The sequence below is a fragment of the Felis catus genome, chromosome C1 (genome assembly GCF_018350175.1).
Source record: "Felis catus isolate Fca126 chromosome C1, F.catus_Fca126_mat1.0, whole genome shotgun sequence".
NCBI classification, from domain to species: Eukaryota; Metazoa; Chordata; class Mammalia; order Carnivora; family Felidae; genus Felis; species Felis catus.
This window is the reverse complement of record NC_058375.1, coordinates 75,347,017-75,371,820: the sequence shown is the minus strand read 5'-3', so window position 1 is coordinate 75,371,820 and position 24,804 is coordinate 75,347,017. Positions and strand designations below refer to the sequence as shown.

The window sequence follows — 24,804 nt, the reverse complement described above, 5'->3', positions numbered from 1 at the left end:
CTTAGTCCCTGGCAACCACCATTATACTCTTTTTTTCCGACCTTACCTTTTTAAGATTCCATATGTAAGTGGGAACATACACTATTCATCTTTCTCTGTCTGACTTATTTCACTTAACAAAATGCCCTCAGTGTTCATCCATGTGGTTGCAAATGACAGGATTCCCTTCTTTTTCATGACTCAGTAATATTCCATTCCATTGTCTATACAATAGTGTACACACACACACACACACACACATGCATGTATCGTCTTTGTCTATTAATCCATTGATAAAAATTAGGTTGTTTCCACATTTTGGCTACTGTGAATCATGCTGCAGTAAACGTGGGGTTCATATATCTCTTCGAGATAGTGCTTCCATTTCATTCAGAAGTATACCCACAGTGGGATTGCTGGCTCATATGGTAATTCTATTATTAATTTTTTGATAACTGTTTTGATTACTGTAGTTTCATGATAAAGTTTGAAATCAGGAAATGTGATACCTCTAGTTTTGTTCTGCTTTCTTAGGATGACTTTTTTTATTTGGGATCTTTTGTGATTCCATATAAGTTTTAGGATTATTTTTTCTATTTCTGTGAAAAATGTCATTGGAATTTTGATGGGGATTGTATTGTTTGCTAATATCTGATTTAGAATTTTTGCCTCCTTATAGTTGTCATAAACTTTTTCTATACAACTGTGGTCATATTTGGTATTAAGGACTTCCTTGAATAATGAGTTAGATAGCATACCTTACTTTTTTGTTTATTTATATTATTTTTGAGAGAGAGAGAGTGCAGGAAGGGCAGACAGAGAGGGAGACAGAGAATCCCAAGCAGGCTCTGCACTGACAGCCTAGAGCCCACTGTAGAGCTTGAACTCACAAACCATGAGATCATGACTTGACTTGAAACTAAGAGTCACACACCTAACTGATTGAGCCACCCAGGCACCCCAACATGCCTTATTTTTGATGCCCAACAAGAATTTCTTTTTTTTGTTTTTTATTAAAAAAATTTTTTTTATATATGTTTATTCTTGAGACAGAGATAGAGTGTGAGCAGGGGAGAGGCAGAAAGAGAGCATGAGCAGGAAAGGGGCAGGGAGAGAGAGGGAGACACAGAATCTGAAGCAGGCTCCAAGCTCTGAGCTGTCAGCACAGAACCCGTCAGCGAGGCTTGAACCCATGAACTATGAAATCAGGACCGGAGCTGAAGTTGGACGCTTAACCGACTGAGCCACCCAGGCGACCTCTGACAAGAATTTATATAAAAAATATTGTTAAATGTTTGTTTGTAGAAATCACAGTTAAATCATCTGAGTCTTGAGGTTTATTGTAAAGAATTCACACTGATTTCAATTTCTTTAATAGATACTAGAAGCTTCCGGTTTCCAGAGACAAAAAGCACAGATTCCCTGAGGATATCATTGTGTGTGATGGTGAGTAAGTCCACTCATCCTTCCAGCTTTTGTTCCTAAAACCTATGTTTAAACCTTTTGGGGCACAATACTATATAAAGGCTATAGGTTTAAGGTGTATGTGTACTGACCAAAGCAGAGACACTTAGAAATTCACATATTATGTTAGGTCTTCCTTTCTTCTGTAGGGTAGCTTATATGGATAATTAATGCCCCCAAATATTAAAGTCTGTCCTCTTTAATTGTGTGAGCTTTCTGATGCCCCCCAAAAATGGTAAAAAGGAAATATTAAGCCAGAAAAATAATGATTTCCCCTTTATAAATCAGACTCGAAGAGGCTTTGAATGTGTACTCCTTAATAATGAGACCGCACATTTAAGTCACAAATTTAACAATTCCTAGACTTAAAATGGATCATTCCTGACAGGTGTTGGAAATGTGTAAAAGGACTATACTTGAGGTAGGGTGCACTTACGTATGCCTTCAGTATACCACAGCGGAAACCATAGGCTACAGAGGGGTCACGCCAGTTGACTTTTGTTAAGATGTTCTTCTGATTCAGTTTCTGGAAGAAGGGTGGGGGGTTTTTCATATTAGTACATTAGTACATTTACTTGAACCTTTTATAGGGGAATCAGAGCAATCTGCATCTGTGAAGGGTCCTCCTGAAAAAAGAATGAGCAAAGTGTCAGACTCCACCTATGGTCACCATAGGAGATATGGCACAAGCTGTCTTGCATGTGTAAGGGTGGATGAAAGAAACGGGGCACATGGCCTCAACCTCTTTGGAGAATGGGCACAAAGACACACTTAGAGGGGTGCCTGGGTGACTCCATCGGTTAAACACCGACTTGGGCTCAGGTCATGATCTCATGGTTCGTGGGTTCGAGCCCCATGTTGGGCTCTGTGCTGACAGCTTGGAGCCTGGAGCCTGCTTCAGATTCTGTGTCTCCCTCTCTCTGCTCCCTCCCCACTCGTGCTCTGTCTCTCTCTGTCTCTCAAAAATAAACAAATATTAAAAAAATTTTTTAAAAAAAGACACAGAGAGTAGCTTGAAAGATGCTTTTGTGAACTCATAAATATGTTATACTAGCACTTTACTGTCCAAGTCTTATTAGAGACTCTTTCCTGAATATCCATCCTGCAAATTAAAATCCTCTGTGATTTCAGTTTTCCCTTTAAGACCTATATTTTTGGTGCAATAAGATTGAACTTAAGTTCAGTTAAGTGAACTGATGCATTTTTCAATCCAACATGTAGGCAAGTTGCCATATTTATCACAGCCAAACCACTAGGCAAGTTCCATTGCCTTACATTTTATGTAGTTCTGGATTTCTCTTTGCTTAGTCTGTGTTTTTCAAAATCCAGCAAATGCAAGGTGATTTTGGTTTTGGATTGTTTTTACTCTTACATCACAGTTGCTAAACTCTCCAGTTCTAAAATTCCCTAAGCATGTGAATTATGTCGCTAAAAGGCTATTATTTTTTAAGACATTTAATTTTTTAACTGATCAGTTGCACTCACCACATTTCTGAACTGAAATTGTTTCATGTCTGTGCTTTTCTGGAAGGACTGTTACATTTGCAGCTTTGTGGTTTTTCACCAAACTTTGTGTAACAGGATGTTAAACGAGACTCTTCCTGTCTGAGAATTTCCACCATTCTCTAAAGATGAGTGCACGAGGTGCCAAAGAACCACAATTTCTAAAACAACATGCTACCGCATTTGGGAGGAGTTAAATTGATAAAACATGAAAAAAGTCATTTCTATTAAATTAAATCTCATTAGCTTCCATCAGTTTAAGAATATTTTAACAATTCTTCTTTTACCAGGAGTATACTCTTGGTACTTAGACTTGCAAAATATAAAAAGTTATTTCTCCTGGGGTACCTGGGTGGCCCAGTTGGTTAAACATGTGACTCTTGATTTGGGCTTGGGTCATGATCTCATGTTGTGTGAGATCAAGCCCAATGTTGGGCTCCATGCTGACAGCACAGAACGTGCTTGGGATATCCTCTCTCTCTCTCACTCTCTCTCTTTCTCTCTGCTCCTCCCCTGCTCACACATGCACACTCTATTTCAAAATAAATAAATAAGCCTTTAAAAAAGTTATTTTTCTTGTCAGCAAATTTTCTTCCAAATAACAGAATCTGGAAGAGAGACGCCAAATTTATTTTTTTTCATTGCTAAATAGTAAAAACATCCTGCTATACATCCAAATATAACTAGCCTTAGATTCATCATCTCTAGAATCATATCTTTATAGCTTCATAAATAAAATGAAAAATAACAGCAACAAAAAATGAGAGAGACAGAGGAGGATTCCTTGATCCAGTTGGTGAGGAAGGACTCTTTTTATTTGGATGATAGTCATGTGCTCACCCTCTCCTACATCAATATCTGTGTCTCAGAAAGTACAGGACCTCTGTACTTAGTGCAGCTTGGGTCCATCCCTTAAAATGGCCAAGTTTAATTTCAGGACTCTTAAAATTATCTGTCTCAGATATTGTTCCATATCTTTTTACAATAATAAAAGAAATGTCAGCTCTAATTATTATAAAGTTCTGTTATCAAAATGAGCTCCTGACAACCTTGCTAGATGTTAGATTTTTCTAGCTGCTCTTAAAGCTAGCAGTGGTCAATGTGATTATGTTTGCTCAGGAGATAGAAACAGAAGTATGTGTATGTCACTTGAGAGTCTAGGCCGCAGAAATTTGCTCCTGTACTCCACCAGTTCCATCTTTTCCCTCCTACTGGTTCAAATTTGACAGCAGTGGAGCTTTGACCTTGCAGATAAATAGGCTTTCTTAGTGGGTACAGAACAACTAGATGGAAGGAACCTGAATCCCTGCAGAACCCCTTGGAGGAATGCTTCCACACAAGCCTGGAGTGGTAGAAGCAGAGGTGCTGTGACAGCAACCTCTAAAGGGATCTCTATCTCCAGTGTCCTCACTGTACTCTCTCTCCTCCTGCCATCAGAATGTGGAACTCTATACGCCTTTGGAGTAAATCCCGTTACTCAGGTCCCACCTGATCTTTCAGCCTCATCCTTAATGAGCCTGGGGCTATGGTGAACTCCAGTGGATTCCTAGCATTTGTTCACTACCATTGTTTATTTGCTCATTTCATTCTTTTGGTCTAAAATACATTTCCTCTCATTTTTCTTTGATGCAATCTGAGTTATCTTTTGAGATCCAGCAGTGATGGCACCTCTTCTTGTAGCCATCTAAAATCCTGAATATAATTAATTGTTGCTTTTTTAGACAACCAAGCACTTTATTTTTAACATTATGTTAGCAGTTATTACTTCTCATTTAATGGTAAAATATTCATGTTCATCAAGATACAGGTTAGCCAAAGAACTTTGTTTTTAAATACACAAAAACCATGGAAATGTTAGTTTTGAAGGCCTGAGAGGTATATAATAATGACAAATAGGCAAAACGTAAAGTAATAGCTTTTATCAGCAGCCTTTAGTTGGGCTGATGACAAAGTCTCAATTTTGAAAATTCCTTAACTTTAAATAAACTATCCTGGCAAGGTTTGATGACATGTCTAAAGATACTTTAAAAGTGGAGATTAAAGGGCGCCTGCGTGGCTCAGTCAGTTAAGCATCTGATTCTTGATTTCAGCTCAGGTCGTGATCCCAGGATCATGGGATGGAGCTCCGCATCAGACTCCACACCTGCTTGGAATTCTCTTTCTCTCTCTCTCTCTCTCTCTCTCTCTCTCTCTCTCCCTCTCTCTCCCTCCCCCTCCCCCTCCCCCTCCCCCTCCCCCTCCCTCTCCCTCTCCCTCTCCCTCTCCCTCTTTCTCTCTCTCTCCCTCTTTCTCTCCCCTTCCTTCCCTCCCCCTCCCCCTCTTCCCTGCTTGTGCTCTTTCTCTCTAAAAAATAAAAATAGAGTGGAGATTAAAAAAATTTACTTGTTCACTATCTTGAACCAGATATCACAAACAATAAAAGTAGACCAAACTGGCTATCTATTATTTTCATTTCACAGATTGGATCTTTGGGTCAAGGGTGAATATGGTCTTTCCAGTTAGCCTCACTGCAAGACATCGAATCTGTTCCTGGAGTAATAGGGTCAGAGCAAACTGAGGAGTGGCCAAGAAACTAGGATGGGAGATGCCGATAGTACCTACAGTCACCATCAAAGATGTATCATGAAACAAATTATACTAAATTCAGGGTGGAGTGAAGGAAAAGTCACAGTCACCTGAACCTGGGCTGAGGGAAATGAACAGAGGGACACCATGACCTCTCAGAGAGTGGCATTAGCAAGCCTTTTGTCTTTTCCACATTCGCAAATATTTAATGCTAGCATCTAGAACCCAGGTCACAGAGGAAGCTTCTCCTTCTGATATCCATCAGACAAATATAAAAACCTCCTAAATTTTGCACTCTTTTTCTCCACGCTCAAAAATACTAACTGCTGAACTAAGGGCAGCTCTTGTTTCCACTGGCTCAGCCCACACTGTGATTATGAACAAGATGACATATTTATTACAGCTATCTCACTAAGCTGATTCACTGACTCAGATTTGTGCAGTAACAGTTTCTTCTTATTTCTTTTTTTTTATATAGATTTCCTCAGTCCCACCAATATCAGAGTATTTGTTTTGTGGTGTTTAGCTTTCTGTCACAGTAGCTAGTGCCTCTTGCTCTTATTCAAGAATATTGTAAAGCTATAGATCTTGACTCTAAAACTATTTATTCTTTTATCCCCAGATTTTTATCAGCTGAAGAATTGCATCAAATAGATTGATGGCCTGAAACTGCTTAAAGTCTGCATTTCCAGGAACTCGATGTGGTTTAGGATATCATCAGTTTGGGGCTCCTTCTTCTTATGTTTCAGGATGCTAAATGGGACTCTTCTGTTAGGGGTCCACTAAGTGTCCTGGACTGAGAACACTAGGTGCCAAATAACTAATTCCCAAGCAAGGTGCCACATCAGCTTTTACAGTTAGGTTAAACTCAAGACAGTAGAAGAAAAATAATATGATTATATCAATTAATGAAGAAAAAGCATTTGACAAAAGTCTAACACTCACTCGTGATGAAACCTTTCACAAATTAGGAATAGTGGGGTATTTCCTCAACTTGATAAAGAATAGCTGAAAAAAACCTACAAGCATACTTAATGGTGAAAAGCTAGATGCTTTCCCGTAAGGTTAGGAACAAGGCAATGATGTCTGCTTTCACTTCTATTGAACATCATACTGGAAGTCCTAATGAAATAAGACAAGAAAAGAAAAGGAAAGATATATAGATTTTTTTATGTAGAAAGTCTCAAAACATCATCAACAACAACAAAAAATTCCTGGCACTAATAAGTGATTATAGCAAGGTTGCAGGATACAAGGTTTACATACAAAAATCAATTGCTTGCTTATACATCAGCAATGAACACCTAGAATTTGAAATTAATAACACAATATCATTTATGTTAGCACTCCTGAGAAAGAAATACTTAGGTTATACATCTGAAAAAAAATATGTGTAAGGTCTAATGAAGAAAATAACAACTCTGTTGAAAGAAAACAAAGAAAATCTAAATAAATGGGAACACTCAGTATTGTCAAGATGTCAGTTCTATAGATTCAATATAATCCCAGTAAAAATGCCAGCAAGTTATTTTGTGGATATTGACAAACTAATTCTGAAGTTCATTTGGAGACGCAAAAGACCCAGAATATACAGCAAATACTGACGGAGAAGAAAATGTCAGAAACTGAAACTACCCAGCTTTAAGACTTACTATAAAATTATAGTAATCAAGACTGTGTGGCACTGGAAAAAGAATAGACAAGTAGATCAATGGAACAGAATAGAGGGCCCAGGAATAGACTCACACAACTATGGTTAACTGATCTCTGACAAAGGAGGAAGAGCAAATCAGTGGATAAAGCATAATCTTTTCAATAAATGCTGCTGGAACAACTGCACATTCATATACAAAAAAAAAAAAAAAGGAAGGAAGGAAAAGAAAAAGAATCTAGACACAGATCTTACAATTTTGACAAAAATGAATTCAAGTTGGATCATAGATCTAAATGTAAAACATAAAACTCCTAGAAGATAACATAGAGGAAAAACCTAGGCGACCTTTGGTTTATTGATAACTTTTTAGATACACTACCAAAAATCACAATCAATGAAAAGAAAATTGGTAAGTTGTACTTCATTGAAATTGAAAACTTTTGATGTTCAAAACACAGTATTCAAAGAGTGAAATGACAACGTACACATTAAGAGAAAATTTACAGAAAACATGTCTGATAAAGAACTGATGTCCAAAATACACAAGCAACTCTTAAAACTCAAGAATAAGAAAACAACCCAATTTAAAAATGGGCAAAAGGTCTGAACAGACACCTCACAAAGATTCACAGATGTCAAGCAAGCATCTGAAAGGATGCCCCACATCATATGTCTTTAGAGAACCCTACATTAAAACCACAATAAGAGGGACACCTGGGTGGCATAGTCAGTTAAGCTTCCGACTTTGGCTCAGATCATGATCTTGGCAGTTCGTGAGTTCAAGACCCACTTTGGGCTCTGTGCTGACAGCTCAGATCCTGGAGACTGCTTCAGATTCTATGTCCCTCCATCTCTTTGCCCCTCCCCTGCTCTCTCTCAAAAATAAACAAACATTACAAAGGAAAAATTCTTTTTTTTTTTTAATGTTTTTATTTTTGGGACAGAGAGAGACAGAGCATGAACGGGGGAGGGGCAGAGAGAGAGGGAGACACAGAATCGGAAACAGGCTCCAGGCTCTGAGCCATCAGCCCAGAGCCTGACGCGGGGCTCGAACTCCCAGACTGCAAGATCGTGACCTGGCTGAAGTCGGACGCTTAACCGACTGCGCCACCCAGGCGCCCCTACAAAGGAAAAATTCCATCTTTTGGGATGTGCACAGGGTGTTGTATGGAAGCCAATTTGACAATAAATTTCATATATTAAAAAATTAAATTAAAAAATAAAAAACTAGAGAATATTTACATATGTCAAAAAAAGAAAAAATTGTAAAAATAATTTTACAAAAATAAAAGCACAAAAGATACCACTAAACACAAACCAAAATGGCTAAAACCTAGAATGCTGACGACACCAAACACTAGTAGAAGATACAAAGTGATAATAACTCCCATTCATTGCTGTGGGACTGCGAAATGGTTTGGCCATTTTGGAAGACATTTTTGTAGTTTCTCTCAGTGCTTAACACTTACCATCCGATCCAGGGATTGTGCTCCAGTTATTTACCAAAATGAGTTGAAAACTTAATTTACAAAAAACCTGCACACAGATGTTGAAAGTAGCTTTATATATAATTGCCAAAACTTAGAAGCAACCAACATATGCTTCAGCAGGTGAATAGATAAACAAATTGTGATATATCTGGTCAATGGAATGTTAATTCAATCCTAAAAAGAAATGGGCTCTCAAGGCACGAAAAGACGTAAGCAAACTTCAGTACAATTTGCTAAGTGAAAATTTCAGAAGCCCATCTGAAAGGCTACATATTGTCATCCAACTATATGACATTCTGAAAAGGTAAAACAGTAAAAATACCAGTGGTTGCTAGAGGCTCAAAGGGAGGAAGCGTGGTATGAATAGCTGGAGGTCTTTTGGGAAATGAAACTATTCTGTATGTACATACATATAAAACATACAAAATGTACCACACTAAGTGAACTCTAATATGGAATTTAGTTAATAATCTTTCAACATTGATTCAGCATTCATAACAAATGTACATGCTAATGTAAGATGGAAATAATTGGGGAAAACTGGGGGGTGGAGTGGGCTAAGGGATATATGAAAACTCTTACTTTTTGCTTTATTTATGTAAACCTAAAACTGATCTAAACAAAATAAAGTCTTAATTTAACATAATGCATAGGGCATCAAAGAATGTAATTTCAGGTATCTGGGTGGTTCAATCGGTTAAACATCCAACCCTTGATCTTGGCTCAGGTCATGATCTCACAGTTTGTGAGATCCAGCCCCACGTTGGGTGCTGCACTGACAGCATGGAGCCTGCTTGGGATTCTCTTTCTTCCTCTCTACTTCTCCCCTGCTCATGCATTCTCTCTCTCTCTCTCTCTCTCTCTCTCTCTCTCTCTCTCTCTCTCAAATAAATGCATAATCTTAAAAAACAAACAATGTAGTTTCAATTCAATCAATTTGACACTATATTACATTAGGTAGGAATTTTTTAAGTTTTGTTTTAATTCCAGCTAATTAACATACAGTATTGTATTTCTTTTAAGTGTAAAATATAGTAATATAACACTTCCATATATCACCCTGTGCTCATCACAGCAATTGCACTCCTTAATCCTTGTCATCTATTTAACCCATCCCCACACCCACCTCCTCTCTGTAACCATCAGTTTGTTCTCTATAGTTAAGGGTCTGTTTCTTGGTTTGCCTCTCTCTCTCTCTCTCTCTCTCTCTCTCTCTCTCTCTCTCTCTCTCTCTCTTTCTCTTTTAATCCCTTTGCTCATTTGTTTCTTAAATTCCACATATGAGTGAAATCATACACTATATGTCTTTATCTAACTTATTTCACTTAGCATTCACTTAGTTCCATCCATATCATTTTAAATGGCAAGATTTCATTGTATTTTGTTTGTTTTCAGGAGTAGAATTTAGTGATTTATCACTTACATATATCACCTAGTGCTCAACATGACAAGTGCGCTTCTTAATACCCATCACCCATTTAACCCGTCCCCCATTTAACCACTTCCCTCCATCAACCCTGTTTGTTCTCTATTGTAAAGAGTCTCTTATGGTTTCTCTCTCTCTCTCAATATTTCATTCTTTTTTATGGCTGAGTAATATTCCAGTGTGTGTGTGTGTGTGTGTGTGTGTGTGTGTGTGTGTAGACATACATACATCCCATATCTTCTTTATCCATTCATCAGTTGATGGACACTTGGGCTATTTCCATAGTTTGGCTATTGTAGGTAATGCTGCTATAGAAACTGTATAAATATTGTATAAATGCTGCTATGTATCTCTTTGAGTTAGTATTTTTATATCCTTTGGGTAAATACCTAGTAGTGCAATTGCTCAGTTGTAGGGTTGTTCTATTTTTAACTTTTCAAAGAAACTCCATACTGTTTTGCACAGTGGCTGCACCAGTTTGCATTCCTACCAGCAGTGCAAGAGAATTCCCCTTTCTCCACATCCTTGCCAACACTTGTTTCATGTGTTGTTGATTTTAGCCATTCTGACAGGTGTGAGGTGATATCTCATTTTAGTTTTTATTTGAATTTCCCTGATGAGTGATGTTGAGCATCTTTTCATTTGTCTGTTATTCATCTGGATGTCTTCTTTGGAAAATGTCTATTCATATCTTCTGTCCACTTCTTAACTGGATAATTTGTTTTTTAGGTGTTCAGTTTGATAAGTTCTTTATATATTTTGGATACTTTATCAGATATGTCTTTTGCAAATATCTTCTCCCATTCCATAGGCTACCTTTTAATTTTGTTGACTGTTTCCTTCACTGTGCAGAAGCTTCTTATTTTGATGAAGTCCCAATAGTTTATTTTTGCGTTTGTTTTCCTTGCCTTAGTATACATACCTATAAAGAAGGTGCTACAACTGATGTCAGAAAGGTTGTCTCTTGTGTTCTCTTCTAGGATTTTTAAGGTTTCAAGTCTCACATTTAAGTCTTTAATCCATTTTGAACTTATTTTTCTGATTGGTGTAAGAAAGTGGTCCAGTTTCCTTCTTTTGCATGTAGGTTTCCAGTTTTCCCAGCACCATTTGTTGAAGAGATGGTCTTTTTCCCATTGGATATTCCTTCTGCTTTGTTGAATATTAACTGACAATATAGTTGTAGGTTCATTTTTGGATTTTCTATTCTGGTCTATTGATCTGTGTGTCTGTTTTGTGGCAGTTTTGATTACTACAGCTTTGTAATGTAACTTGGAAGTCCAGAATTGTGATGCCTCCAACTTTGCTTTTACTTTTCAAGGTTGCTTTGGTATTCTGAGTCTTTTGTGGTTCCATACAAATTTTAGGATTCTTTGTTCTAGTTCAGTGAAAAATGCTGTTGGTATTTCAGTAGGGACTTTATAAAATGTATAAATTGCTTTGGGTAGCATAGACATTTTAACAATTTATGCTCTTCCAATCTGTGAGCATGGACTGTCTTTCCATATTGTCATGTCATCTTCAGTTTCTTTCATCAGTGTTTTTTAGTTTTCACAGTACAGGTCTTTCACCTCTTTGGTTAGGTTTATTCCTAGGTATCTTATTGTTTTCAGTGTAGTTGTAAATGGGATCGATTCCTTAATTTCTCTTTTTGCTGCTTCATTATTGGTGTATAGAAACGCAACAGGTTTCTGTACATTGATTTTCTATCCTGCTACTTTGCTGAATTTGGGCGTCAGTTTTAGCAGATTTTTGATGGGGTATTTCAGGTTTTCTATATAGAGTATCATGTCATCTGCAAATAGTGAAATCTTACTTCTTTCTTGCTGATTTTGGGTGCCTTTTATTTCTTTTTATTGTCTAATTGCTGAGGCTTAGTCTTCCAGTACTAGGTTAAATAACAGTGGTGAGAGTGGACATCCCTGTCTTGTCCCTGACTGTAGAGGAAAAGCTCTCAGTTTTTGGCCATTGAGGATGATATTCACTGTTTTTCATATATGGCCTTTATTATGTTGAGGTATGATATTAGCTGTTTTTCATATATAGCCTTTATTACATTGAGGTATGTTCCCTCTAAACCTACTTTGTTAGAGTTTTTATCATGAATGTATGTTGAACTTTGTCAAATGCTTTTTCTGCATCTACTGAAATTATCTAGTGGCTCTTATCTCTTCTTTTATTAATGTGGTGCATCATGTTGATTGATTTGCAAATATTGAACCACCCTTGCAACCCAGGAATAAACCCCACTTGATTGTGGTGAATGATTGTTTAAATGTATTGTTGGATTCGGTTTGCTAGTATTTTATTGAGAATTTTTGCTTCCATGTTAATCAGGAATATTGGCCTGTAGTTTTCTTTTTTAGCAGAGGCTTTGTCTACTTTTGGAATGAAGGTAATCCTGACCTCATAAAATGAGTTTGGAAGTTTTCCTTTTCAGTTTTCTGGAGTAGTTTGAAAAGAATACGTATTAACTCTTCTTTATTTTTTTAAACATTTTATTTATTTTTGAGACAGGGAGAGACAGAGCATGAACAGGGAAGGGTCAGAGAAAGGGAGGCACAGAATCCAAAACAGACTTCAGGCTCTGAGCTGTCAGCACAGAGCCCGACGCGGGGCTCAAACCCACGGACCACGAGATCATGACCTGAGCCGAAGTCGGCAGCTTAACCGACTGAGCCACCCAGGCGCCCTTTAACTCTTCTTTAAATGTTTGGTAGAATTCACCTATGAAGCCATTTGGTCCTGGGCTTTTGTTTGTTGGGAGTTTTTTGTTTTTTTTGTTTGTTTGTTTGTTTGTTTGTTTTTGTTGTTGGGAGTTTTTTGATTACTGATTCAGTTTCTTTCCTATTATCAGTCTGTTCAAAGTTTCTATTTCTTTCTGTTTCAATTTTGGTGGCTTGTATGTTTCTAGGAATTTAATAATTTCTTCCAGGTTGTCCAATTTGTTGGCATATAGTTTTTCATAATATTCTCTTGTAATTGTGTATATTTCTGTGGTATAGGTTGTTATCTCCCTTCTCACATTTGTGAATTTATTTGGGTTCTCTCTCTCTCCCTGTCTTGGTAAGTCTAACTAGGGAATTATCAATTTTAATAATTGTTTCAAAGATCCAGCTCCTGGTTTCATTGATCTCTTCTATTGGGTTTTGTTTTTTGTTTTTCGTTTCGTTTTTTTTTTTTTTTTTTTTTTTTTTTAGTGTCTCTGTCATTTATTTCTGCTCTAATCTTTATTTTTTCCTTCCTTCTGCTGACTTTAGGCTTTATTTGTTGTTCTTTTTCTAGCTCCATTAAGCATAAGGTTAGATTGTTTTAGATTTTTCTTGCTTCTTGAAGTCGGCCTGTATTGCTATATACTTCCTTCTTATGACCTCTTTTGCTGCATCCCAAAGGTTTTGGACCATTGTGTTTTCATTTTCATTTGTTTCCATGTATTTTTTTTTATTTCTTCTTTGATTTCCTGGTTGATGCATTCATTCTTTAGTAGCATATTGTTTAACCTTCATGTATTTGTGTTCTTTCTGTATTTCTTCTTGTGGTTGACGTCTAGTTTCATAGCGTTGTGGTCACAAAAGGTACATGGTATGATTTTAATCTTTTTGTATTGTTGAGGCCTGTTTTTTGACCTAATATGTGATCTATTCTAGAGAACGTTCCATGTGCTCTTAGAAAGAATGTGTATACTGCTGTTTTAGGATGGAATGTTTTGTATATATCTGTTAAATCAGTCTGTTCTAGTATGTCATTCAAAGCCATTGTTTCCTTATGGATTTTCTGCTTAGATGCTCTGTCCATTGATGTAAGTGGGGTCCCCTATTATTATTGTGTTATAATCAGTTAGTTCATTTATGTTTGTTATTTGTTGCTTTATATATTTGGGTTCTTTCATGTTGGGTGCATGAATATTTACAATTGTTATATCTTCTTGTTGTATTGTCCCCTTTATGATTATATAATGACCTTTGTCTCCTGTTACAGACTTTGTTTTAAAGTCTAGTTTGTTTTATATAAGTATTGCTACTGTGGCTTTCTTTTGACATCCATTTGTGTGATAAATGTTTCTCCACCCCCTCGCTTCTGACCTGCAGGTGTCTTTAAGTCTAAAATAAGTCTCTGGTAAGCAACACATAGATGGGTATTGTTTTTTTATCCATTCAAACACCCTATGTCTTTTGATTGGAACATTTAGTCCATTTAACTCAAAGTAATTATTGATAGATATGTATTGTCATTTAATTACTTGTTTTGTCATTGTTTCTGGAGATTTTCTCTGGTCATTTCTTATCTTTGACACTTTTGGTCTCTCCTTTGCATGCAAAGAATCCCCTTTAATATTTCTTACAGGGCTGGTTTAATGGTCACGAACTCTTTTAGTTTTTGTTTGTCTAGGAAACTCTTTATCTCTCCTTCTATCTGAATGATAGCCTTACTGGATAGAGTACTCTTGGCTACAGATTTTTCCCAGTTAGCACTTTGAATATATCATGCCATTCCCTTCTGGCTTGCCAAGTTTCTGTTGAGAAATCTCCTGCTAGCCTTATGGGTTTTCCCTTATAAGTTCAGGACTTCTTTTGTCTTGCTCCTTTTAAGATTTTTTTCTTTATCACTATATTTTGCAAATTGAATTACAATGTGTCTTGCTGTTGGCCTGCTTTTGTTAATTTTTTAATTTTTTTAATGTGTATTCATATTTGAGGGACAGAGAGAGACAGAGCACTAGTGGGGAAGGGGCAGAGAGACAGAATCTGAAGCAGGCTCCAGGCTCTGAGCTGCAAGCTGTCAGCTGTCAGCTGTCAGCACAGAGCCTGATGTGGGGCTTGAACTCATGGGCAGTGAGATCATGACCTGAGCCAAAGTCAGACGCTTAAGCAACTGAGCCACCCAGGCACCCCTGCATTTGTTGATTTGGATGGGAGTTCTCTGTGCCTCCTGGATCTGGATATCTCTTTTCTTCCTCAGATCAGGGAAACTTTCTGCTATAATTTCTTGAAATAAATTATCTTCCCCCTTTTTTTCTCTCTTCTTCTAGGACTCTATAATATGAATGTTATTACTTTTGATGGAGTCACTGAGTTCCCCAAGTCCATTCTTGTATTGCATAATTCTTTTTTCTCTCTTTTGTTCAGCTTCATTATTTCTATTATTTTGTCTTCTAGGCCACTGATTTGTTCCTCTGCTTCTTTCAGCCTGCCGTTCATTGCATCAAGCCTTTTTCCAATCTCCGTTATTGCACTCTTTATCTTTGATTGATTCTTTTAAATTCTTTTTTCTTTGTGGTAAAGGTCTCATGGATGTCTTCTATTCTTTTCTCAAACCCAGTGAGTATCCTTATGATTGTTACTTTAAATTCTCCCTCAGGTATGTTACTTATCTCTATTTTTCTTAGATATCTGGCCATGGCATTATCTTGTTCTTTCATTTGGGACAAATCCCTTCATCTTGGGATTTTGTCTAAGTCTCTGCCTTCTTCTCTGTTAGAAATGTCAGTTAAGAGATCAAGTAGTGCCCAGGACCTGGGTGTATCTCTGGTGTGTGCTACATGCACTGTGCTGTTGTGTTTTGGCTGCTGTATTGATTAGGCCAGTCACATGCAGAAGTTCTCCTTGCCTGCTGTGAGCAGTGTTTGGTCCCTGCCTGAATGTTCCAATTTTTAACTAGATGTGCTCTGGTCTGCTTATGAAAATGAGACCTAACACCAACTCCACCAGAACTGATGCCCTGCAGAACTCTCTGGTTGGGAGACATGGTGTGGACAGGGGTTTGTGCTGGCCTTCTGGGGGAGGGGCCTGACCACACTGGGAACTGAAGCAAGCATGACTGAGAAGGGCCATCCTACCATACTATATGGGGGTGGGGCTTGGTGTAAGCAAGTTAGGCAGCCAGTGTCAGTGCACTGTTTCTGTGTTTATGCTGAGAGAAGGGGGAGGTAAATGATACCAGTCAGTTCCTTTGTTCCTAAAGACACATCTCTGCAAACTCTGCCTTTCAGGGACATACTCAGAAAAGAGTGAACAGTCTCACCACTGTGAGCCCAAAGCATTCCCCAAATAGCCACTTCCATGCTGTCTGCCCCTGGGTTGTTTGCCTGTATTTTCTCCAGGAGCAGCACAATGCCCTCTGGGCTCCATCCCAGCCATGCTCTCTGACCTTTAAAACTGTAGACTTTAATCCCCACTGGTTACAAGAACTCACATATTTCAGCCCTTTTCATTTTCCAGGCCAATGGCTTTGGGGAAATTGTGAGTTCCCCTGTGTGCTCCTGTCTCTTTCTTGCCCTTCTCCATAATCACAGCTCCTTCCCTTCTGCAGCACCTGCAATCCATTTCTCCCCTAAACCACGTCTCCACACTTCCTACATTCTTCAGTGTGGCCTCTTCTCTCCCTTTAGTTGTGGAGTTTGTGCTGTCAGTCTAGGAAGACATTTTGATTGTAACTCTTCTCTTACCAATGGACTCTTCTGTAATAAGACTTATTGAATGTTGTACTTAAAAACATTACATTCCATTGCAATGACACATCATGGGAGCTGGAAGAAAGTCTCCGATTTATTTTTTTTTCTTCTTCTGTTCCATTTCAAGATTCACATGCTTGCATCCTCATGATTAAAGAGGACAAAAAAGAAGGCTCTCTGATCAGAGGATGAATTCTGATAACTCTGATTTGGGTCATATGTTTATTTCTCCTCCTGAATCAGTCTCTGTTCTTCTAAGAAAGCTGGATGATCTGTGATTAACCCAACTTGGGTTAAATGCCCTCCCCTTGCATCATCTGTATTATCTATCTATCTATCTATCTATCTATCATCTCCGTAAGGGCAATGCCTTGACAGGTTTACAGCAAGAAAATTCCCTCACAGAAGAAATCTGCCTAGAGAGTAAGGCATAGGAATCACTACTCAGCAGAGGAGGAGCACCAGAAAACTGGAGGAGAGGAGAATCAAACAGGAAGTTTCTGTGTGTAGGTGATAGAGATGTAACTTAGCAGGTGTTCAACAGCACAGTGATGAGGTCTCTATGTCAGAAAACTCTGAAGGCCAGCAGTGGTTTGGTGTCTTTATGACCCAGGGTTTATCTATTGCCAGCAAATGTTGGGCAAAATTTCATGGGGTGTATAAAGCAAGCAGGTTTTAGATGGCTAAAAATCTACTTGGGGGAGGGGGCTAAATTAAAACAATTACATGTGTAAAACTTGAGTTTGGTGCCAGTCAGCTTTTGAGCTAACAGATCTCAGCCTGCAGTAAAGAAATAAACAACTTAGGGGCCAATACACAGAAGCTATCTGGGCTCATTTATATAGTATTTTCTTTTTGAATGCATGGTAATCCAGGTAGGGAAGTATTCAGATATGTGTGATGAAAAGCTGATCCACAAACTTGGAAAAATTTGTACTGTACCATGAAATAATCCTCCGAATTTTTAAGCTATAGGACTTTGTCTTCTCTTTTAAAGAGACCTTTGAGGTCTCTTTTTAAAGTAGCATAGGTATGTTCCAGGTTAATACCTAAGACAATCAAAAATAATATGTATTTTAAATTTCCTGTAGAAAACTAAAGAAAGGCATAGAGAGAAAAAAGAAACTTTTTACTGAAATATTAAGAGCACAAAGAACTATCCATTTGGGGAGGAATATAAAGGGACCATTTAAGAAAAGGTTATATATTTATTATATCAGTTTTCTAGCCACAGTCACTTCTAGCTATAATGCTGTTTGTTACATGCTCAGATGATAGGTACAGCATCAACTCCTGAGGAGTTCTGCCTATGTCAATTCTAGTGATATTTAAAACATGAAGTAGATTCAGCAGTATGTTTCTGACTTTCCCGGGTTAGAAGGCCAAATTTAGAGCAGATTTGCTCAATTTTCACAATCACTACAATCCAGAGAGCAGAGGACTTCCTATCCAATATCCAACTGCACATCCTTCTATCTTATAGTGCCTTCCCTCAAAGAGAATTTAATTAGTAAACCCACATTTATGACCAGAATTTGGTATTATGTATACTCTGCTTAGAATAATCTCCAGTGTCCACCTTCCACAAATTCAACTCTTTCCATCTGTTCTCAGCTTACAAGTCACCTCCAAAGAGAAACTCTGTCTAACTGCCCTGATTTGAGTGTCCACAATCTGGACCCCAGAAGTGCCAAAGGTCATATCAAGATATGAATACGACCTACCAGTCTGGAGACAGACACAGGCACAGGGGCAAAGGAGAGAGAAAGTTGTTGAATGGCATAAAGTCATTTTGTAGAAATTTCTCCTAATCAACAGACGTGTAAAAAAAATTTTTAATTTTGTTATGTTTATTTGTTAGAGAGAGACAGAGCATGAGCGGGGGAGGGGCAGAGAGAGAGGGAGACACAGAATCCAAACCAAGCTCCAGGCTCTGAACTGTCAACACAGAGCCCGATGTGGGGCTTGAACTCACGAACCGTGAGATCATGACCTGAACTGAAGTTGGACGCTTAAATGACCGAACCACCCAGGTGTCCCAGACATGTAAAATTTTTAAAGGATTTGTTGGTTTTCTTTGTTTACCTGTATTTTCTAATTATTATGTTAAAAAAATTGATTACTCATCAAAATAAGTCCTTTTTTAAAAAGGACAAATGGTGGGTGGGCGCCTGGGTGACTCAGTTGATTAAACATTGGACTCTTGATTTCAGCTCAGGTCATAATCTCACAGTTTGTGGGATTGAGCCCCACTTTGGGCTCTGTGCTGGCAGCACAGAGCCTGCTTGGGAATCTCTCTCTCTCTCTCTCTCTCTCTCTCTCTCTCTCTCTCTTTCTCTCGAAAGAAAAGGACAAATGGTTGCATAATAATGTGAATATACATAATATTACTGAACCATATACTTGAAATGGTTAATTTTATGTTTCTTACCACAATTTAAAAAAAAGAGAAAAAAATTGAAAACTTCTTTCCCACTATGGTGCTACCCAAGAAATACATCCTAAGGGACACACTGTTGAAATAAAGTTCATGACTTATCACATGTGCCAAGGACCCTAAAGTCAACGTTCAGAGTAATTTGAAGAAATGTTCAACCCTTCCAGGGAGGTGGCGATGAAATAAGAAAGCAAATGTCTTTGGATTCCTGAGGAAAAGGTGGACCTTCCAAACTCTTCTCTTACACACGTTCTTCACTTTAGTCCACTGACATAGGTATATTTGTCCTAAGTAGTAAAGAACACCAAAAATTACCTTTACTTTTGATTTTGCTCTCTTCCTCAGGTTCATTGAGTGGATGACTATAATATCATATCATCCCTAGTCATGTTCCAAAAAGAGTATTGTGCCCCTGTTGACTTTGTTGAGCAGAGCCTCAATTCCAATTCTGGATTAATTACTTTCAGACTTTACAGACTTTTATTGTGAGAATTAAAAATGAAAACAAGTAAACACACAAAAAAAGCAACTTCTATCATCTCTATGCAACAATCTACTCAGGTTTTTCTGTTACTAACAAATAAAGCTAACTCTTGTTGTTACTGTTCTTAAGGCACTTTGAAGGCGGAAACCATACCTTATTCCTCTCTGTATCCCCAGAAAAGAAAAGAAAAAAGTAATGGCAGTCACAATATAACCCCTATGCCAAATCATGGCACAAGTAATGATCAACTAGAATAGCATTATTGTGGGGGCGCCTGGGTGGCTGAGTCAGTTAAGCATCTGACTTCAGCTCAGGTCATGATCTCACAGTTCATGGGTTTGAGCCCCACATCGGGTTCTCTGCTGACAGCTGGGAGCCTGGAGCCTGCTTTGGATTTTCTCTCTCTCTCTCTCTCTCTCTCTCTCTCTCTCTCTCTCTCTCTCTCTCTTTCTCTCTCAGAAATAAGAATAAATAAATAAAATATTTCTTGTTCAGGTAACTCAAATTAGCTGTATAAGTTATCCTCCAGGGTTAGGTTCAACACTATTTCTTGTATCGTTTTTACTTGTGACTTGAAGGGGCAGTTCTTTCTGGAAGTCTGCTGTCCCCATTGTGGAGTGCAAATGGTGCACAACAGGGCTGGTGTGAATCTATAATATCTTTTAAAAACTCTGCCCAGGAATGACACACTGTCTCTTCTGCCCATTTTTAATTTGCAAAGAAAGTCCCATGGTAAAGCTCAACATAAATAGTGCAGTGGGAAGAGTGAATGCATGTTGAATAATCAAATCTACTACATGGGGGACTGGCCTTAACCAGCACTAGTTACAGTTAATGATATAAGCATGCTATTAATAGTAACCAATCCATATTTTAGCTAATCAGGAAACCTATAAAGTAGCAAGTCTGAATGCAGCTTTGTTTATATCAAATGAATAGTAATGTCTCTGACTAAAAACAAGGATATCATACATGTTTCTTTAACATCATTAAAGATGGACACTAAAATAGAAGACAAGAGCAGGGGGTTGGAGGTCAACATATGCTGGCTTCAGGTTGTTGGTAAAGATACTTACAAGCTATGAATGAATTGAGAGGATAACGAAATCATTGAAACATGTGCCCCTGGACTGGATATACAAATAACATAGTGATTCTAATGGCATTTAACATTTAGTATATCATGCTAATGATAACTATAACCTACACTGAGAACTGACCCGAGGAAGAACTTGGCCTTTGAATAATTGCAGTCTCAAAAATCCCATTTTACAGTTGGATCAAAAGTAATAAAATACCTTGGAATAAATTTAACCAAAGAAGTGAAGGACCTATATTCTGAAAACTATAAAACATTGATGAAAGAAATTGAATACAACACAAACAAATGGAAATGGAAATACATTCCATGCTCATGGATTGGAAGAACATATATTGTTAAAATGTCTATACTACCCAAAGCAGTCTACACATTTAATTCAATCCCTATCAAGATACCAATAACATTTCTCACAGAACTAGAACAAACAATTCCTAATTTGTATGGAACCACAAAAGACCCCATATAGCCAAAACAATCTTGAAAAAAAAAAAGAAAAACAAAGCTGGAGGTATCACGGTTCCAGATTTCAGGTTATTTCACAGAGCTGTAGTAATCAAAACAGTATAGTACTGGCACAAAAATAGACACATAGATCAATGGAACAGAATAGAGTCCAGAAATCAACCACCCTTATATGGTCAATTCATCTTGGACAAAGGAGGCAAGAATATGCAATAGGAAAAAGTCTCTTCAACAAATAGTGTTGGGAAAATTGGAAAGCTACATGCAAAAGAATGAAGCTGGACCACTTTTTTAAATTTACACAAAAATAAATTCAAAATGGATTAAGACCTAAATGTAAGACCTGAAACCATAAAAATCCTAGAAGAGAGCACAGACAGTAATTTCTCTAACACCAGCTGTAACATATTTCTAGATAATGAGTCCTGAGGCAAGGGAAAAAATGCAAAAATAAACTATTGGGACTTTATCAAAATAAGAAGCTTCCGCACAGCAAAGAAAACAACCAAGAAAACTATGACAACCTACTGATGGGAGAAGATATTTGCAAAAGACATATCTGATAAAGGGTTAGTATCCAAAATACATAAAGAACTGATACAACTCAACACCCAAAGAAACAAATAATCCAGTTAAAAAGTGGGCAGAAGACATAAGCAGACATTTAAAAAAAAAAAAGACCTACAGATGGCAAACAGACACATGAAAAGATGCTCAACATCACTCACTATCAGAGAAATGCAAATCAAAATCACAATGCAATATCACCTCACAGCTGTCAGAAGGGCTAAAGTCAAAAATTCAAGAAACAGCAAGTGCTTGCAAAGATGTGGAGAAAAAGAAACCCTCTTGCACTGTTGGCGGGAATGCAAACTGGTGCAGCCACTGTGGAAGACAGTATGGAGATTCCTCAAAGAATTAAAAATAGAACTACCATATGGTCCAGTAATCGCACTGCTAGGTATTTACCCAAAGAATACAAAAACACTAACTCAAAAGGATATATGTACCCCTATGTTTCCTGCAGCCTTATTTACAATAGTCAAACTGAAGGAGCCCATGTGTCCATCTAGAGATGAAAGGATAAAGAAGAGGTGATATAGACATACAATGCAATATTATTCAGCCATAAAAAATAATGGCATCTTGTCATTTGCAACAACATGAATGGAGGTAGAGTATAATACTAAGCAAAATGATAAGCCAGTCAGAGAAAGACAAATGCCATAGGAACTGAAGAACTGAATTCCTCACTTAAAAAGCTATGTAACTCATGATTGGAAAATGTTTGCAGAGAATGGCTTTGGTGCTTTTCACTACAAATCATGTTTTGTATCCACTACTCACATACACTGGTGCTGGAGCCCTTAAGATGTGATCTCATATGTGGCCTCTGTACTGACACCTTTACATCATGATGCATAATCAGCAGTAGGAAAATTCCTGCAAGCCGTTATTACTACACTGTGACAGGTAGAAAAGAATTAACTATTTATGAGAGTAACTGTAAGCCAAAATATATACATATCCCACTAGACCTAAACTAAATGTATCTTAACCTCAACTGTCCTAAGCAATACCCAAAAATTCCATAGCCAATTTAATATTATATGACATAGGAAAATGGAACCAAGAGGAGCTGAAGTGCAAAGAGGTAGCAGTATACATGATTGCAGGCTATATAACCTATTTTCTTTTTAGTTTTTTAAAAAGTAATCTCTCCACCCAGAATGGGGCTCAAACTCACAACCCCAAGATCAAGAGTTACATGTTCTACTGACTGAGCCAGCCAGGCAACCCCATAACCTTCTTTTAAAAAATATAACAACTTTATTGGGATATAAATCACATAAACATAATTCACAAACTCACAAGGTACAACTCAATGGTTTTTAGCATATGCATAGAGTTGTTGCAACCATCACTATAATTATAGAAATTTTCATCACTCAAAAAAGAAACCCAGTATCCATTAGCAGTATTTCTGCTCAATCCCCAGACCCTAGGTAACAAATTAATCCACTTTTAGTCTCTATGGATTTACCTTCTTTGGACATTTCATATTAATAGAATTTAAAAGGTCTTGTGACTGGCTTAATTTCTTACGGGTATATACTTGGGGGTAGAATTGCTAGGTCATATGGTAACTCTTATGTTTAAACTTTTGAGAAACTACCAAACTGTTTTCCAAAGTGGCTGTACCATTTTACATCCCCACCAGCAGTGTAGGAGGGTTCTGATTTCTCCATCCTTGATGGCACTTTTTATTAGCTGTCATTTTGTTCACACCAATCTTTGTGGGTGTGAAATGGTGTCTCATGGTGATTTTGATTTACATTTCCCCCTTGAGTAATGATTTTGAGCATATTTTTGTGTGCATTAGCATTTATACATCTTCTTTGGAATACTGTCTAGTCTTTATATATTCTAGATGAAAGTATCAAAGGATATTTGGAAGATGCAAATGAAGACAATGCAGATATTCTCAGCAGTTGTGGCCTCATACACAGTGGTGGTCAGATAGGATGTTTCGGCAGACCTGTCCAGGATCACCTTGACACCAGAGGCTCAGCTATTCAGACTTCTCCACAAACTACAGCTTTTTACCCTCACCAATGCTTCAGGCTTGAGTGGTTAGTAATTATAACTTTATCCTCCCCCAATTCTCCTCTTTCCAGACTTTCAGACCCCAGCACCCCTTTGTCATTAAAGTTAGTCCTCATTCACATAATTCCTACATAAAACATATTCTCTCTGTAATGCTTGGTGGTGGCTCTGTTTTCCTGACTGAATCCAGACTGATCACCCAACATTGTATTAGGATAAAATTCCAATAGGATGATTGCAACATTTAAAGTGTTCACCATCCGTGTCCCTACACTGATCACACAGTATGAACATCGGACAAAGCCAGATAAGTCATTTGGTTAGAATATGGTGCCTATAAAGCCATGGGTCTAGTAATATTTATGTAACTCATTTTTATGTCACAGAGAAGTAAAGCTCCACAGTAAGATCATTCTATGTATTTTAATCCTCATTAGACATTTTACAAGAGGGTATGAATTACGAAGAGAGAAATTAAGCAAAGAAGTAATAATAACACATAAATTTATACATTATTATAAATTTTTTATCCTGAAAACTTAACCAGAAGGAGCATATATTTCAATATCAAGTTGAGAAAAATGTCTTTGTTATTTAATTGCTGATTAAAATAACAGCAGAGGAGATGGACAGAGGGGGACAGAGGATCTGAAGCAGGCTCCACTCTGATAGCCTGATGCAGGGCTTGAACCCACAAACCATGGGGTCATGACCTGAGCTGAAGTCAGATGCTCAACCAACTGAACCGCCCAGGTGCCCCAAAAGAGGTACTAATTTTTATTTATTTATTTTTTTAATTTTTCTTAATGTTTTTATTTATTTTTGAGACAGAGAACCACAGAGCATGAGCAGGGGAGGAGCAGAGAGAGAGGGAGACACAGAATCTGAAGCAGGCTCCAGGCTCTGAACTGTCAACGCAGAGCCTGACGCAGGGCTCAAACTCATGGAGTGTGAGATCATGACCTGAACTGAAGTCGGATGCTTAACCGACTGAGCCACCCAGGCGCCCCTCGAGGTACTAATTTTTAAATGCTAATAATGACCATAATGATGTGAAAAGACTTTTATACAGATTATCTCCTTTAATTTTCACAAATCATTATGAATTGGGTATTTATAAAGCCACTAAGAAGATAGTGAAATACTGCATAGAGAATTTGTGAAGCTGATGAGTAGCTGTATA

General features: G+C 37.7%; 1 protein-coding gene across 5 annotated transcripts in view; it reads left to right on the top strand.

Moving 5' to 3' along the window:
• LOC101093701 (guanylate-binding protein 6-like) overlaps nucleotides 1-7,634 on the top strand; it is a 39,467-nt gene extending 31,833 nt beyond the window's left edge. For all 5 annotated transcript variants that reach the window (XM_011284884.3, XM_006934887.4, XM_045036144.1 and 2 more), the window contains 2 exons: nucleotides 1,358-1,425; nucleotides 6,134-7,634. In XM_011284884.3, coding sequence (XP_011283186.2) covers nucleotides 1,358-1,405 — 48 coding nt within the window. In that variant the 3' untranslated portion in view covers nucleotides 1,406-1,425; nucleotides 6,134-7,634. The remainder of the gene's footprint in view (nucleotides 1-1,357; nucleotides 1,426-6,133) is intronic.
• The last annotated feature ends 17,170 nt before the right edge of the window (nucleotides 7,635-24,804 follow it).